The sequence below is a fragment of the Marmota flaviventris genome, chromosome 1 (genome assembly GCF_047511675.1).
Source record: "Marmota flaviventris isolate mMarFla1 chromosome 1, mMarFla1.hap1, whole genome shotgun sequence".
In the NCBI taxonomy this organism is placed as follows: domain Eukaryota; kingdom Metazoa; phylum Chordata; class Mammalia; order Rodentia; family Sciuridae; genus Marmota; species Marmota flaviventris.
The window spans coordinates 28,385,846-28,403,453 of NC_092498.1; the positions used below are offsets into that span (position 1 = coordinate 28,385,846).

General features: G+C 39.1%; 1 protein-coding gene across 7 annotated transcripts in view; it reads right to left on the minus strand.

The window, feature by feature from the left end:
- Adam22 (ADAM metallopeptidase domain 22) overlaps positions 1-17,608 on the minus strand; it is a 229,243-nt gene that overhangs the window by 34,106 nt on the left and 177,529 nt on the right. For all 7 annotated transcript variants that reach the window (XM_027956108.2, XM_071612104.1, XM_071612133.1 and 4 more), the window contains exons 22-24: positions 7,824-7,943; positions 5,386-5,554; positions 2,768-2,867 (exon numbers count right to left, since the gene is read on the minus strand). In XM_027956108.2, coding sequence (XP_027811909.2) covers positions 2,768-2,867; positions 5,386-5,554; positions 7,824-7,943 — 389 coding nt within the window. The remainder of the gene's footprint in view (positions 1-2,767; positions 2,868-5,385; positions 5,555-7,823; positions 7,944-17,608) is intronic.

The window sequence follows — 17,608 nt, forward strand, 5'->3', positions numbered from 1 at the left end:
CCTTATGTCATTAAACTAAAAGATGGAAGAAGAATGACACTAAGAAAGTACCCTTTAGGAAGGCATTTTAAGAAATCTGTTCTGTAGGGAGCCATCCATGTGCTATGTGTGGGCTACCGTGCATCGAAGCCCATTGAATAGGAACAGCTGATGTCTGGGAATTTCCAGTGGTCATTTCCTCTATGTAAGACTGCCCAGAGACACTGTGAATTCCTATTCTGCTCTGCCATGTCCCACACAACACCTGAGATGGGTGTGACCAGCCAAGATGCCAATCAACCTGCTGACTGCAAGACATCACAAAGCAAGATTCCACCCTTGAAACCTTATCCCTGCCTTTGATGTACCCCCTTAATAAACCACTGGAGCCATTTTGCCTTGTCTAGTTCCAGCTCCCATGTGAACTAAACCTATCAGGGCTCTGCTTTTGAAAATGTGTTTCTGACTCTTTGTCTTTTGTTCTTCACTAATTATTCTACACTTTAATTTCTCAGGTGGCTTACACCCTCCTCAGCAGGAAGAAGAACCCCCCAACGAGACGCTGACTGTCATCCCTTATAGTGTTCCTTTTGACCCTTATTTCTTTCTCTGAAATTCTAGAAATGTTATTACTTAAATTACTCCATTTTGACAATTAATGCAAGACCCTTGCTGCTCTAAGTTATGTGTGTGATATTTTGTCTCTCAAAGTCAATATAAGCTTCTTAAGGGAGAAAATACATCTACAGGTTTCTATGATCAGTACTCAGGGGTGCAGATGATAGAAGCACTGGCTTGTCACTCCCAATTGGACAACATTGGCTGTGGCATCCTAGGGTAGAAAAACCCAAAGGGAAAAATGGTCTAGTGAGGGGATATTGGTGTCATTGTGGCACAAGAGGGAGGTGGCACCAGGAGGGCAGAGGGAAAGGGGAGAAGAATACAGGGCAGACAAAACTCAGGACTGGGCGATGGCATTGTCAGCACCCATCAACAGGCAGGTTGAGATGTGATCCCTAAGGGATAATGGCAGTGAATCCAACCCATAGTCGGTAAGTCCACGTAAAGGACTAAAGGCAGAGAAGGCCCATCCAAGGCCTGGCTCCCACACTGCTAATTATGATTTATACCTTGTTTAATTGTATGCAGGGCTTTCATCCACAGCAGCTTAGACCTTTCCTTGTCTGTTCCTGAGACATCCTTCTAGACAGCAAAGGTTAGTGATCAAGGGTAATTGGAGATTTCAATTTCCCATGGCAGAAAATAGCAGTCTCCCAGTCTGGGAGCCCTCAGGAGTCATGCAGGACAGCAATGCTAGGGCATCAGAGGAGAGCGGACAGCTCCAACCTGCACTGGTCCCCTATAAGAGGGGAGGATGCAGATGCCAGTGCATCTTCTGGGTTACTGGGATTTTCTTATTCCAAGACCTTGCATGTCTGTCCTCACTTCCTTTTCATGAAGGGTTTTAATAGGGACAAATAAACTTAGATGCTAGTCTTGATTATTTCTAAGTAATGGTATGTCTTTTGGTAAGTCACTTAAACCCATGTACTTATAAATATCCTCACCTCTGCATTAACTATGGAAACAAGCTCCACACTACCACTTACTGCTGATAAGTCTGAGGATCCTAAAATCTTAATCATTCTGTGACTTTCTTTGTTAAAGTCACACTAGCTAACATTTCCAATCTGTCTAGATGACTAGAAGTAATACATTTCTTAAGTTTCTCATCCTTTGGAGGCAAATGGACTTCAGGATTTGAGCATTATTTTATGCAAAAGAATATGCAATAAAATGGTTTAAAAGAAGACATTTACCTTTAAGGTATGAGTTCTTACAACTATCTGCATTTAATTTCCACTTCTCCACCCAAGCAACCCCAGCTTTAAGAAATGTGCCTCCCTGTTGTTTCTGATCCAAAAACCACTTTCATGAAACTTGGCCAACGTATACTTCTAGTTCAGGTTCAAGAAGTGTAGTTAAAGGTTGGTGAGATTTTATAACAATATTAAAAATGAAATTTTAAAAATCAATTCTTAATTTTTCTTTTTCTTATTTATAAAGTGTGTACATATAAAATTCTCCCTTTGCCAGGCACAGTGGTGCACACATGTAATCCCAATGACCTGGCAGTCTGAGGCAGGAGGATCACAAGTTCGAGAACATCCTAAGCAACTTAAAAGGGCCCTGAATAACTTAGCCTAGACCCTGTCTCAAAATAAATAAATAAATAAATAAAAGGGCTGATGATGTGACTCAGTGGTTAGGTGCCTCTGGGTTTAATCCCTGGTACCAAAATAGATAAAAAAATAAAATAAAATTCTCCCCTTAAACTATAAGTATTTTCTTCATTTAAAAGAAATGCTAGGGTTTGTTGACAGCCTCAGTTAAGTGGAATACTTGAAAAATTTCTCTGAAGTAGGACATGTTAAGGCTAAGTCATTAAACAAGGTAATACTCAACATGTAAATAATTATAATTTGATAAAAATGATTAGTTTCATAAGGTGGACCCCACTTGTATAGTATAATTCATTATTATGTATATATAATTTATTTTGAGTTATCATAAAATAACTTAAATAGGGCTGGGGTTGTAGCTCAGTGGTAGAGCGCTTGCCTAGCACATATGAGGCCCTGGGTTCAATCCTCAGCACCACATAAAAATGAACAAATAAAAATAAAGTTTAAAAAAGAAAAAATAACTTAGATAAAAATGACCAAAGGGAAGTTCTCTATTTACTTGTGCAAAAAGATGACATGATGACACCAAATTAAATATCTACCGTTGCTAGTCTTTGGACCTTCATTGTGAAGTAACAAAGTGCTGCAGTCTGCACCTGTCCAGAGCGTATCACAGACACACTTCAGGTCGTTACTGCACACCTGAAATCCAAAATCAAGCTAGAGTAAGTATCAACTCTCTGGTACAAAGGCATGAAAAATAAACTCTAATTAACTTCTGATAATAATATGCTGAGAATATGATGACACTGAAAAATTATTAATACTTTTTTCCTACTAATAATTATTTTATTTCTCACTTAGACTAACAGCTGGCCCAAAGGGCATAATTTTTAAATGTCAGCAGAAGACTTAATCTTACGTCCAAAAAAAGTCAATGAAATTCCTATTTTGACTTTTATTAACTTGTTATGAGAGAAATTTAAAAACTAAGCAAAAATACAACTATTTGTTATTTATCCAATATGAAGTCTTGCTTTTCTTCCATAAAAGGTTCTTTATGCCAAAATTTTATTATTAACTTTTTAGGAAGCAGAATGAGATAAAGAAAAGACCACAAAGAAGCAAGAAGTCCTGGTATTTATTTTGCAGTGGTCTGAGAATAAAGCTTCACAAGGTTATAACCCTGTCAGCTCAACCCAAATTATAGAAGCCAGCTGCCGCAGGCCCATGGGAACTAAGAACTCTCACAAAGTAGAAAGATTCACATAAAAATGACAGCAACCACTAAATCATAGGAAAATAATCTCTTCATTTATCCATCTCAGAAAGAGAATCTACACTTAGATTCTATTATTCAAATCAACTGGATGTATTGAGAAGAAGGAAAGAACTAAGTAGGTTTAACTGAGAGGCAGGTTTCACTGCACAGGTATTTCTGCCTTATCCAATCTAATGTTGCAGAAGACAACATACATCCACATCTACATGTGACTAAGATTAATAATTATGCAGGAATAAAAAAAATTTAGGCTTAAAGTCAAAAGGCTGGACCCAAGTCCCCGTTTCACTACTGTCTTACCAAGGGTCCTTAACCAGGTCACCTGGATCTCTAAGCATCAGTTTCCATATCATATGACAGTACCAGTGATACAGTGACAAGAATAGACAGCGATACCAGTGTACAGTGATTATAATAAATGGCACAGCTGACACCCATTGAGTACTTACCATGTCCTGGGCACTGTTTTAAGTTCCTTACAAGTATTAATTCACTGTTCTTCACAACAATCCTATACAGTAGGAACCATTATCATTCCCATTTTATAGAGGAAGAAATCGAGCCACAAAGAAGCTATATCGTTTACCCAATGTTACCCAGCTAGTAAGAAGCAGAGCTGGGATTCTAAACCATCTGATTGCAAGCCCACATACACAATTATAAGATGTATAGTACATAAAAATATTGTCTATACTCCATTTTAATTTTTGTCATAGAGAGTGGAATTACTCTAAGTTAAAGTTATCTGGGATATATCACTTCTGTATTATGCATAATTGTTGTAAATTATGTGGATGTTATTTACCATCTGATTTATTTGTGTCTGTCACTCTTTTACTAAAATTCATTAAACCAGTGGTTAATAGAACTGTTTGGTCTCTGCATTTTGTATCCCAAATTTTAAGATAAAGAAGATATGAAAATTTATTTTGCATAATCAAAAATAATTCCATTATTTTTCCATTGTCCCCTCCAAAAAGTATTTTTCTCTAAAATCCTGTTTATAATTAAGGAAAGAGGATTTAACAGATCCCCTTATAGCAGCAGAACTACTTACTATGTGTCTTCCCTTTCTAATGTGCCAAAGGAATTCCTATCCTTTGTCAAAGAGTGATGATTACATTACTTCCCTAAGAAAATTCTTGGCATCTCTCTCAGGAATATTACATGTAATACCAAGACTGAAGACTTAAAATTACAAAACATAATCTTTCCCTCACCTAGATAATACAATCAATTCAAGCAAAGAACTGAGAACAAGAATAAAAAGAAAATCATATCACATGCTAAAAGACAAAGAACCAAAATTTTTGTTAGCATAGAAATTTGGTACTAATAGAGGGCAAATACTTAACTTATAAACTTATTTACATAGGAGCTATATTATCTGGTAATAACTGAAAGAACAAAATAAAGTCTTTTAAACACCATTCTTGCTCTCTATCTATGAGAAACGTTTCCCTATTCTTTTATAGTTCCTCAGTTGGTACTAACAGTGGTAGCCACAGCAGTTATTTATGGTCTGTTCTGATAGGTCAATCCCCAGATCACACCAGTACTTAAATATTGTGGCCATAGTCTCTCCTTTTTCTTCTTCTTTTTTAAAAAAAAAAATCCTATTCCAGTTTGTTAAAATTTATTTCCTAGTTCACTTGTACAAAAAAAATTGGCATTATACTATATGAAATCCCATTAACATGAGAAAGAAGATATAAGAACTTGGTTAGGAAGTTTATCCTCTTTCTTATTCCCAAACTCTCTCAGAGTACACAATAAAAATTATTCAAATGCCTATGATCAAATGCGTGTTCATATACCAACTACAAACATGGATAATCATGTTTCCATAATTTTGGAAAAAGCATTTTACGATCATGTCTATTTCTGCGATGTAAAAGAAATGAATAGTTCCCCATGGCAAAGATGCTGAATACTTACTCCATTTCCTGAACAAACAGTGCCTTCTTTACCACTTAAGCAAGTACTAAAGTTGAAGGAAGCCACAGGAAGACACCTGTGTTCCAAGCACATCATTTGAGGACCACAGGGTGTCCCATCCTCCACATAGCCAAGATCTACATCTTCTTCAAGCTTAACATGCCCACCACTAAAAATAAATGGGGAGCAAAAAGAAAATGGGATTCTATTAATTCACATTCATCTTGACAATATACTCAAAAACTGGCGATATTGCTTCTTTTATTTTCTACTTAATTTTTTTAAATTGAGTGATATCATTTCTTCTATTTTCTACTATTTAATAAAAGCACGTAGTATAAGCATGTCAACATCTAAAGGGAGAAAACAATTGAATCTTTTAATTTTTCAGATACATTTACATAGCTTAGGATTTAAACATACCAGCCTGAATTGAAACAGTTTTACTATTTTGCCTTGGTTATCATGTAAAACCAATAAGTTCACTATTACTAGATTTGAAATAATAAATAGGTTTCATGATACAGTAATGTCAAGAGTAAAACATTTCTTTGCCTGTACTACTTTTTATTTTTCCTTAGATTGATTTTTTCATTTGCTTAATGTTTCTTTGCCTACTTTTCTAAGAATTTACCATCAATTAGTTCAAAACTAATCCAATGTCTCTCTGCCAAAGTCTCCACAGAAGATGTATCTGATCTTTCTTTAGAAATCTCCCCTTGAGTTTCTGACCTGCTCCTATCTGTTCTGATTGTCCCCATGTACCTGGCATAGAGCTATAAATCCAGGATTCCCCAAACTATCAATTTGAGGATCTCCATATCTCTCTCTCCCTCCCTCCATACCCACTCTCCCCCTGTTTCCTATACCTAATACCTTACTCCTGTGTTTTGGTGGAGCACCATTTCCAGTATCTTTCTGAGAAAGAGTATTGAATAGTACACTTTGGAAAATTTTGCAAATCTAAAAATGTCATTATTTTCTACTCTTACACCAGATTTGACATTTTGTTATAAAATTCCAACTTGCAAATAATTTTCTCCGTTGTCTTCTGACTCTCAGGGTTTCTGTTGATAAAAGTCTTAAGTCATTTTAAGTGTTAAGCTTTCAAGATTTCCTCCTTTGTGGAAACTTCTGGTATTCTTTGCTTCACTCCAAGGTTCTAAAATTTCATAAGGATATGTTTAGATGTGCCTCTAATTACACCCACTGTACCTGATACCCAGTGAGGCTGTTAAAATGGAAATATAAGCCCTTCAGTTCTAGAGTTACACATTGACAATTTCCTCCCTTCTGTGCTCTTTATTATTTCTATTTTAATTTTATGGGTTTTCCCCTCTATGCTCCCTTTTTTGCCTTTTTTGAATACTTTTAGGGAGATAATAACAATTACTGAGTTTCACTTTCACCATCATATTTTTATATTTTAATTTCAACAGCATTTTTTCTTCTCTGAATATTCCCCCACATTTTTTAAAGGCAATACCCTATTTCCTTGTTAAGTGATAGAAATCTTGTTTCTTTCATAAATATTAATAAGTAATTTTCTTTTCCCCCCAATTTTTTCATGTGGAGAACTTTCTTCCTATGTCTGACAGTCTGCTCATATCTGAATTGGGGAACCAAATAGATTATTGGAAATTTAGGGCATTCTGACTGAGCATCACTGAGATTAGACTACTTCCACACAACCTTGATATCAATATTCCCAGTTAGAAACCTTGTCTCTTATTCTCTGTAAGTACAAAGCCCAAATCAACTCTTAGATGAGTTGAAGAAATAATCAGTATATCTATTTCACATACATTCATTCATCTATCGTATTTCACCCCTTTCTTCCAAATTCCTTTTCTCCCTCTTCCAAAGGTGGATGTTACTACCAATTTCAAAGTCTTCTGGGAAGTGACACTATATCTTTGATTGGGTCTCAGTTTTCCCCATTATTGAGAAACTCATTTTTCTTAGTTCCTGTAAGTTGTCTGCCATACAGACATTTGCTTTACTTGTTCCAAAATTGCATTGTTGCTGTTTCCCTTCCTTTTCTCTGCCTTCTAGTGGACATATAAGCTCTTTTAAAAAAAAAAACCCCTTAGAATCCTTTTAGCAGGAATTCAGAAGGGAGCAAAAGCATTTGGATATATTTAACAAGCTGATTTTACCCAGAAGTCATGATTCACTTTCCTTCGTAGAAAGAAATGCAAGCTAAACCCTGCTTTATTTTACTGACCAACTAAACACATTCCTAGCAACCACATAATATTCTACATTCAACTAATTCTTACCTTCCCTTTACCTCTTTTCTGTTTGAATTTACTCAATCACCTTCATGGATTAGACTCTATTTGGCTTTACTAACAGGCACGTGAACTGAAAACATACACCTAAGCTGCATTCCTAGGAAGTAAGATGACTAATGTTCTCACGGAGTGGTTAGTTACCTGCAGTTTAATGTTCTTCCCTGTTGCACAACCAAAGTGGATGTGATTTCACCATCGAGTTCTCCAAGCCTTGGGATATTGCCAATGTTGGTACACAAAAGGTAACCACAAAGCACATCCCTGTGTTGAGAGAGTACCAATTATTTACTTTACTTCTTTCCCCAAAGATATAACAAACCTCGCACAGTTGGAATGATAATCTTGTCTTATTTTAGGATTTGTTTTCCATCAACAATATTGCTTACTCATATGCAAAGCAAAATAAAATAAGCCCAAATTAGTTTCCCTCCTGCTTTAAAAAGTGTCTTCTCTGAAATTCTTGTTGGTGAATCAAAATTCCAATTGTTTCTTTTACTGCTCTTTGGTTCAAGTGTTTATCTATGGAAAATTATCTATCAAATAGACTTCTTTTACATCAGAATCTCTTTGCTTGTAACACATCACTGCATATAATAAACTTTTTTTTAGTATTTATAAGTTAAGGAATAACCTTAGGACAAGTATATTTTAGAATATAGACATTTCTGCCACCTAACTCCCAGAATCAAAGAAGTAGTTAAATATTTTACATGTAGTTTATAGATTTTCAGGCACAAAGGCTCACCAGTGCATCTTTAAAATATTTCAGAGACTGAGGCAGGAGGATTGCATGTTTGAGGCCAGCCTTGGCAACTTAGTGAGGCCCTGTCTAAAAATTAAAACAAAATAAAAAGGACTGGGGATGTTCAGTGGTAAAGTGTCCCTGGATTTAATTCTAAGTATTGAAGGAAAGAAATAATTAACTGAAATATTTCAGTAGTTCTCCTATTATCACATATGATTATAATTTAACGTATATGATATTTTCACTGGTATTAAATACTATGATATGTATTCTTTACATCTAACATATTTTAGTTATTGGTAGAGATAATAATAAAACATATTCTAGTAAATATCTGTGAAGATTTACTAGCAGTCAAGCCAGACGAAACATGGAAATATCAGACTTCATCAAATAGATAAAAATTAAGATCCATATTTATCACAATGTTTTAATTCAGTCTTTGAAAATAACTTTTAAAATTATATCATTATTTTACTCTTTTTTTTTAATTTTTTATTCTTGGTTGTTCAAAACATTACAAATTTCTTGATATATCATATTTCACACTTTGATTCAAGTGGGTTATGAACTCCCATTTTTGCCCCATATACAGATTGCAGAATTACATCAGTTACACATCCATTGATTTACATATTGCCATACTAGTGTCTGTTGTGTTCTGCTGCCTTTCCTATCCTCTACTATCCCCCCTCCCCTCCCCTCCCCTCCCCTCCCCTCTTCTCTCTCTACCCCCTCTACTGTCATTCATTTCTCCCCCTTGTATTATTTTTCCCTTTCCCCTCACTTCCTCTTGTATGTACTTTTGTATAACCCTGAGGGTCTCCTTCCATTTCCATGCAATTTCCCCTTCTCTCTCCCTTTCCCTCCCACCTCTCATCCCTGTTAAATGTTAATCTTCTTCTCCTGCTCTTCGTCCCTATTCTGTTCTTAGTTACTCTCCTTATATCAAAGAAGACATTTGGCATTTGTTTTTTAGGGATTGGCTAGCTTCACTTAGCATAATCTGCTATAATGCCATCCATTTCCCTGCAAATTCTATGATTTTGTCATTTTTGAATGCAGAGTAATACTCCATTGTGTATAAATGCCACATTTTTTTTTATCCATTCGTCTATTGAAGGGCATCTAGGTTGGTTCCACAGTCTTGCTATTGTGAATTGTGCTGCTATGAACATCGATGTAGCAGTGTCCCTGTAGCATGCTCTTTTTAGGTCTTTAGGGAATAGACCGAGAAGGGGAATAGCTGGGTCAAATGGTGGCTCCATTCCCAGCTTTCCAAGAAATCTCCATACTGCTTTCCAAATTGGCTGCACCAATTTGCAGTCCCACCAGCAATGTACAAGTGTACCCTTTTCCCCACATCCTCGCCAGCACTTGTTGTTGTTTGACTTCATAATGGCTGCCAATCTTACTGGAGTGAGATGGTGATTTAGGGTGGTTTTGATTGGCATTTCTCTGACAGCTAGAGATGGTGAGCATTTTTTCATGTACTTGTTGATTGACTGTATGTCCTCCTCTGAGAAGTGTCTGTTCAGGTCCTTGGCCCATTTGTTGATTGTGTTGTTTGTTTTCTTATTGTCTAATTTTTTGAGTTCTTTGTATACTCTGGATATTAGGGTTCTATCTGAAGTGTGAGGAGTAAAGATTTGTTCCCAGGGTGTAGGCTCCCGATTTACCTCTCTTATTGTTTCTTTTGCTAAGAAAAAACTTTTTAGTTTGAGTAAGTCCCATTTGTTGATTCTAGTTATTAACTTTTGTGCTATGGGTGTCCTATTGAGGAATTTGGAGCCCGACCCCACCGTATGTAGATCGTAGCCAACTTTTTCTTCTATCAGACAGCGTGTCTCTGATTTGATATCAAGCTCCTTGATCCATTTTGAATTAACTTTTGTGCATGGTGAGAGAAAGGGATTCAGTTTCATTTTGTTGCATATGGATTTCCAGTTTTCCCAGCACCATTTGTTGAAGATGCTATCCTTCCTCCATTGCATGCTTTTAGCCCCTTTATCAAATATAAGATAGTTGTAGTTTTGTGGATTGGTTTCTGTGTCCTCTATTCTGTACCATTGGTCCACCCGCCTGTTTTGGTACCAGTACCATGCTGTTTTTGTTACTATTGCTCTGTAGTATAGTTTGAAGTCTGGTATCGCTATACCGTCTGATTCACACTTCCTGCTTAGCATTGTTTTTGCTATTCTGGGTCTTTTATTTTTCCATATGAATTTCATGATTGCTTTCTCTATTTCTACAAGAAATGCTGTTGGGATTTTGATTGGCATTGCATTAAACCTATAGAGAACTTTTGGTAATATCGCCATTTTGATGATGTTAGTTCTGCCTATCCATGAACAGGGTATATTTTTCCATCTTCTAAGATCTTCTTCTATTTCTCTCTTTAGGGTTCCGTAGTTTTCATTGTATAAGTCTTTCACCTCTTTTGTTAGGTTGATTCCCAAGTATTTTATTTTTTTTGAAGATATTGTGAATGGAGTGGTTGTCCTCATTTCCATTTCAGAGGATTTTTCGCTGATATACAGGAATGCCTTTGATTTATGCGTGTTGATTTTATATCCTGCCACTTTGCTGAATTCATTTATTAGCTCTAATAGTTTCTTTGTAGAGCCTTTTGGGTCTGCTAAGTATAAAATCATATCACCTGCAAATAGTGATAATTTAAGTTCTTCTTTTCCTATTTTTATGCCTTTAATTTCTTTCATCTGTCTAATTGCTCTGGCCAGTGTTTTGAGAACTATGTTGAACAGAAGTGGAGAGAGAGGGCATCCCTGTTTTGTTCCAGATTTTAGAGGGAATGCCTTCAATTTTTCTCCATTCAGAATGATGCTAGCCTGAGGCTTAGCATAGATTGCTTTTACAATATTGAGGTATGTTCCTGTTATCCCTAGTTTTTCTAGAGTTTTGAACATAAAGGGATGCTGTACTTTGTCAAATGCTTTTTCCGCATCTATCGAGATGATCATATGGTTCTTATTTTTAAGTCTATTGATGTGGTGAATAACATTTATTCATTTCCGTATATTGAACCAGCCTTGCATCCCAGGGATGAATCCTACTTGATCATGGTGCACAATTTTTTTGATATGTTTTTGTATCCGATTCGCCAGAATTTTATTGAGGATTTTTGCATATAGGTTCATTAGAGATATTGGGCTGTAGTTTTCTTTCTGTGAGGTGTCTTTGTCTGGTTTAGGTATCAGGGTGATGTTGGCCTCGTAGAATGAATTTGGAAGTTCTCCCTCTTTTTCTATTTCCTGAAGTAGCTTGAAAAGTATTGGTATTAGTTCCTCTTTAAAGGTTTTGTAAAACTCTGCTGTATACCCATCCGGTCCTGGGCTTTTCTTAGTTGGTAGTCTTTTGATGGTTTCTTCTATTTCCTCAATTGATATTGGTCTGTTTAGGTTGTCTATATCCTCCTGACTCAAACTGGGCAGATCATATGACTTAAGAAATTTATCTATGCCTTCACTATCTTCTAATTTATTGGAGTATAAGGATTCAAAATAATTTTTGATTATCTTCTGTATTTCTGAAGTGTCTGTTGTGATATTGCCTTTTTCATCCCATATGCTAGTAATTTGAGTTCTCTCTCTTCTTCTCTTCGCTAGCATGGCTAAGGGTCTGTCGATTTTGTTTATTTTTTCAAAGAACCAACTTTTAGTTTTGTCGATTTTTTCAATTGTTTCTTTTGTTTAGATTTCACTAATTTCAGCTCTGATTTTAATTATTTCTTGCCTTCTACTTCTTTTGCTGTTGTTTTGCTCTTCTTTTTCTAGGATTTTGAGATGAAGTATGAGATCATTTATTTGTTGGTTTTTTTCTTTTTTTAAGGAATGAACTCCAAGCAATGAATTTTCCTCTTAGAACTGCTTTCAATGTGTCCCATAGATTCCGATATGTTGTGTCTGTGTTTTCATTTATCTCTAAGAATTTTTTAATTTCCTCATTGATGTCTTCTATAACCCATTGATCATTCAGTAACCTATTGTTCATTCTCCAAGTGATGTATGCTTTTTCCTTCCTTCTTTTATCGTTGATTTTCAGTTTCATTCCATTATGATCAGATAAGATGCATGGTATTATCTCTACTCCTTTATATTGTCTAAGAGTTGCCCTGTGACATAATATATGATCTATTTTTGAGAAGGATCCATGTGCTGCTGAGAAAAAAGTGTAACTGCTTGATGTTGGGTGGTATATTCTATATATGTCAATTAAGTCTAGGTTATTAATTGTGTTATTGAGTTCTATAGTTTCCTTATTCAACTTTTGTTTGGAAGATCTGTCCAGTGGTGAGAGAGGTGTGTTGAAGTCTCCCATGATTATTGTATGGTGGTCTATTAGACTCTTGAACTTGAGAAGAGTTTGTTTGATGAACATAGCTGCACCATTGTTTGGGGCATATATATTTATGATTGTTATGTCTTGTTGGTGTATGGTTCCCTTGAGCAGTATGTAGTGTCCCTCTTTATCCCTTTTGATTAACTTTGGCTTGAAATCTACTTTATTTGATATGAGTATGGACACTCCTGCTTGTTTCCGAAGTCCATATGAGTGATATGATTTTTCCCAACCTTTCACCTTCAGCCTATGTATGTCTTTTCCTATCAAATGCGTCTCCTGTAGGCAGCATATTGTTGGGTCTTGTTTTGTGATCTATTCTACTAGCCTGTGTCTCTTAATTGGTGAGTTTAAGCCATTAACATTTAGGGTTATTATTGAGATATGGGTTGTTCTTCCAGCCATATTTGTTTATTTATGTTACTAAACATGGTTTGTTTTCCTCTTTGATTATTTTCCCCCCCTTTACTGTCCTACCTCCCACTGTTGGTTTTCATTGTTATTTTCCATTTCCTCTTCCTGTAATGTTTTGCTGAGGATGTTTTGAAGAGATGGTTTTCTAGCTGCAAATTCTTTTAACTTTTGTTTATCGTGGAAGGTTTTAATTTCATCTTCCATCCTGAAGCTTAATTTCGCTGGATACACAATTCTTGGTTGGAACCCATTTTCTTTCAGTGTTTGAAATATGTTATTCCAGGATCTTCTAGATTTCAGAGTCTGTGTTGAAAGATCAGCTGTTATCCTGATTGGCTTACCCCTAAATGTAATCTGCTTCCTTTCTCTTGTAGCTTTTAAAATTCTCTCCTTATTCTGTGTGTTGGGCATCTTCATTATAATGTGTCTAGGTGTGGATCTCTTATGATTTTGCACATTCGGCGTCCTGTAGGCTTCTAGGATTTGGGATTCTGTCTCATTCTTCAAGTCTGGGAAGTTTTCTCATATTATTTCATTGAATAGATTGCTCATTCCTTTGGTTTGGAGTTCTGTACCTTCCTGTATCCCAATGACTCTTAAGTTTGGTCTCTTAATGTTATCCCATATTTCTTGGATGTTCTGCTCATGGTTTCTTAACAGTCTTGCTGAGCTGTCTATGTTCCTTTCAAGTTGAAATACTTTGTCTTCATTGTCTGATGTTCTATCTTCTAAGTGTTCTACTCTGCTGGTAGTATTCTCCATTGAGTTTTTAAGTTGGTTTATTGCTTCCTGCATTTCTAGGATTTCTGTTTGTTTGTTTTTTATAACCTCTATCTCCCTGTATAGTTGATCCTTTGCTTCCTGGATTTGTTTGTGTAATTCATTGTCGAAGTGATCTTTCATTGTCTGATTTTGCTGTCTAATGTCTTCCTTGATACTCCAGATCATCTGAAGCATGTATATCCTGAATTCTTTATCTGACATTCCATCTGCTGCAGCTGTTACCTCTTCTAAAGTTGAGTTGACCTGCATTGCTTGTGGTCCTTTCTTTCCTTGTCTTTTCATACTGCTTGCGTTTCTTTCTGCTTGGTGAAACTGTTGTGTTTTTAAAAATTTTTTTCCCCTATATATTTATATTGGTCTTGTATAGTTGCAAAGTCTCCCTTGCAGGGTCGGGCGGCGGTTTGCCTACCTTGCAGGCGCAGGCGGCGGGTCTGCTCTCTCCTTACTCCAATTGGAGTGTCGTGACTACCACACCGGCAGGTCACTGGGCCTGTTCCGGGCGCGGGCGGCGGCTCTGTTCTGCCCCACTCCAATGGGGGTGACGAGTGTACCACGCCGGCAGGCCACTGGGCCTGATCCGCCAGTCGGTTGCAGGTCTGCCTACCCTGCAGGCGCGGGCAGCGGCTCTGCTCTGCCCCCCCTCCAATTGGTGTGACTTGTCTACCACACCCGCGGGCCGCTGGGCCTGTTCCGGGCGCGGGCAAAGGGTCTGTTCTGTTCCTACTCCAATTGGGGTGACGTGCCTACCACCCCGGCCGGCCGCTGGGTCTGTTCCACCGGTCGGTTGCAGGTCTGCCTACCTTGCGGGCACGGGCGGCGGCTCTGCTCTGCCCCTACTCCAAATGGGGTGACGTGTCTGTCGCACCGGCAGGCCACTGGGCCTGTCCCTCTGGTCGGTCGCAGGTCTGCCCACCTTTCGGGCACGGGTGGTGGCTCTGCTCTGCCCCTACTCCAATTGGGGTGTCGTGACTACCCCGCCGGCAGGTCGCTGGGCCTGTTCCTGGCACGGGCGGCGACTCTGCTCTGCCCCTACTCCAATTGGGGTGACATGTGTACCACGCCGGCAGGCTCCTGGGCCTGATCCACCAGTCTGTCGCAGGTCTGCCTACCTTGCAGGCGCGGGCGGCGGCTCTGCCCCGCCCCTCCTACCACGCCTGCAGACCGCTGGGCCTGATCTGCAGGTTGGTCGCAGGTCTGCTCACCCTGTGGGCACGGGTGGCGGTTCCGCTCCGCCCCCACTCCAATTGGGGTCACGTGACCACCACACCGGCGGGGCCTGATCCGGGCGCGGGCGAAGGCTCTGCTCTGCCCCTACTCCAGTTGGGGTGACGTGTATACCACGCTGGCAGGCCGCTGGGCCTGACCCGCCAGTCTGTCGCAGGTCTGCTGACCTTGCAGGCGTGGGCGGCGGCTCTGCCCTGCCCCTCCTACCACGCCCGTGTACCACTGGGTCGCGGGTCTGCCCACCTTGCGGGCGCGGGTGGCGGCTCCGCTCCGCCCCCTCTCCAATTGGGGTCACACGACCACCACGCCAGCGAGCCGCTGGGCCTGCTCCGGGCGCGGGCGGCAGCCCGGCTCCTCCCCTCTGGCTCGACGACAAATCGAGAGAGACTCGGGTGTCTGTGCCTCACCCTCCCTACCAGGAGACCAACTGTTTCTGTCGCTGCTGGTATTGATGAAGTTCTCTCCTCCGCCGCTTTCTGATGACATCAGATCTCTGCCATGTTGGTATCCTATGCGAATGGCAGCATTTCGTTCCCTTTGCCGGGTAACCAAAGCAACGGGTGATTCCTGACCGGCCCTCAGCAGGACCCGGACCAAGAAGCAGTTTCCGCGGGCTCCTTAGCCCTGGGCCAGGGCAGCTCTGGGAGCCGGAACTCGGCCGCTCCGTGCTCGGTGTATGCTCTGATAAGAGCAGGCTCCAAGAAGCACTCAGGCACTGAGCCTGAGTAATCTGTCTGCAAGCCGCAGGCGAATGGCAGCCTGAAATTACCTGTTCTATGGATGAATGAGCTGCGGTCAGTCGAAAACAGGGATGGTGACGTCAGCTCTCCAAGATGGTGTCCGCTGGCCTCCTCTGTGGTCTGACTGGTGTGGAGAACCGAAATGGACCGCTTCCTTCCCCCGTCTCGAACCCAGAATTCAGCACTGAGTACGGTGCTTGCACGGCTGGCAGAAACTGCAGCGTTGTATCCCTGCGCCGCTATCTCATTTCCCAGCGCGCGTTGCAGACTCTAGCCGCGGGGCGATTTGCTGAATAAGCAGTGTTACCCTCCGTGCGACAAATCTCTCGCGTTTGAGTCCCCGTAGCCGATCCTTGTGCGATGGAAATCCTTCCTCCAGGTTCCGGAGCACCCCACTATTGCTGGAAATTCCTAACAAGATAGCCTTTAGCCGTCCTGACTCGTCATACTCCCACACAGTGACGTGGCACACGGGGGCAATGCACTCCCCTCGCCGCCATCTTCTTCCTCCCCCCTCATTATTTTACTCTTGCTATCTTAAATAGTTCTTTTCAACACAGAAGAGATAATCATTTGATATTTTGCTGAGTTTCATTTATAAGTATTAACTTTTCTGAGTAATTTAAAATATATAAGGAAAATTGGATGTAATCTTTATTCTTAAGGAAATCATACACTGGATGAGAAGTTAAGTCACATACATAAACAACTATAAAACATGGAAATGGGAACAAAGGCCATAAGAATAGCACAGAGGCCTGACAAAGTTCAGAGGACAAGAGGGAGATGATTTATTTCTAGGGGAAAAATTTAGGAAGAAAGTATTTTCCAACTGGGCTTTGAGGATGGATGAACTTTTTATTGGTGATGGTATGGGTGTACCCACTGCTTCTGAGGAGCTGAGTGTGATGGTGCACACCTGTAATCTCTGTGAGGCAGGAGGATTTGCAAGTTTAAGGACAGCCTATGCAACTTAATAAGACCCTATCTCAAAACAAAAATAAATTAAATTAAAAGAAAAAGAAAAAAAGACTGTTTCTGAGGAATTGGTAGCAAAAACACAGGTATGAAGGTAGAATAATGTAATGTATCTATTGCAAACAGTAAGGTTTTCTAGATTTTGAAGGAGTAAAACAGACCAAAAAAAATGTAGATTGGGGCAAAAAATGGAGGAGATAGCACTCCAAACTAAGGTTCCATTGTATTCATTAATTAAGATGGCATAACATTCAGCAAAATGGTTAAGAGAGTTCTCAAATAAAACTGCCTGAATTCTAATTCTGTTCCTACTACATCCTGCCTACATGACCTTGGGCAACTTAATTGACTGTCTCAGTTTCCTCATCCATAAAATAAGAGAACTGCCACAAAGATTAAGTGCCGTAGTTTATGCAAAGCGTGCTTAGCACACTGTGTGTGCTCAGTAAATGTTGGGTCCTATTCTTGGTACTTATTAACTATGTGGAACTAGTAAAATTGGAACAAAAAAATTGACATAATCAAAAATATTCTAAAAAAGATTATTCTGACAGAACTATGCAAGACACTGCTGGCATAGAAACTATTAGAAAATTTTGTAACAGCTGAGTATTGATCTAGGTCTTAGTTGGGGTAATGGCAATAGAAATAGAAAAGAAGGGATGAATTAAACACAAAGGTAG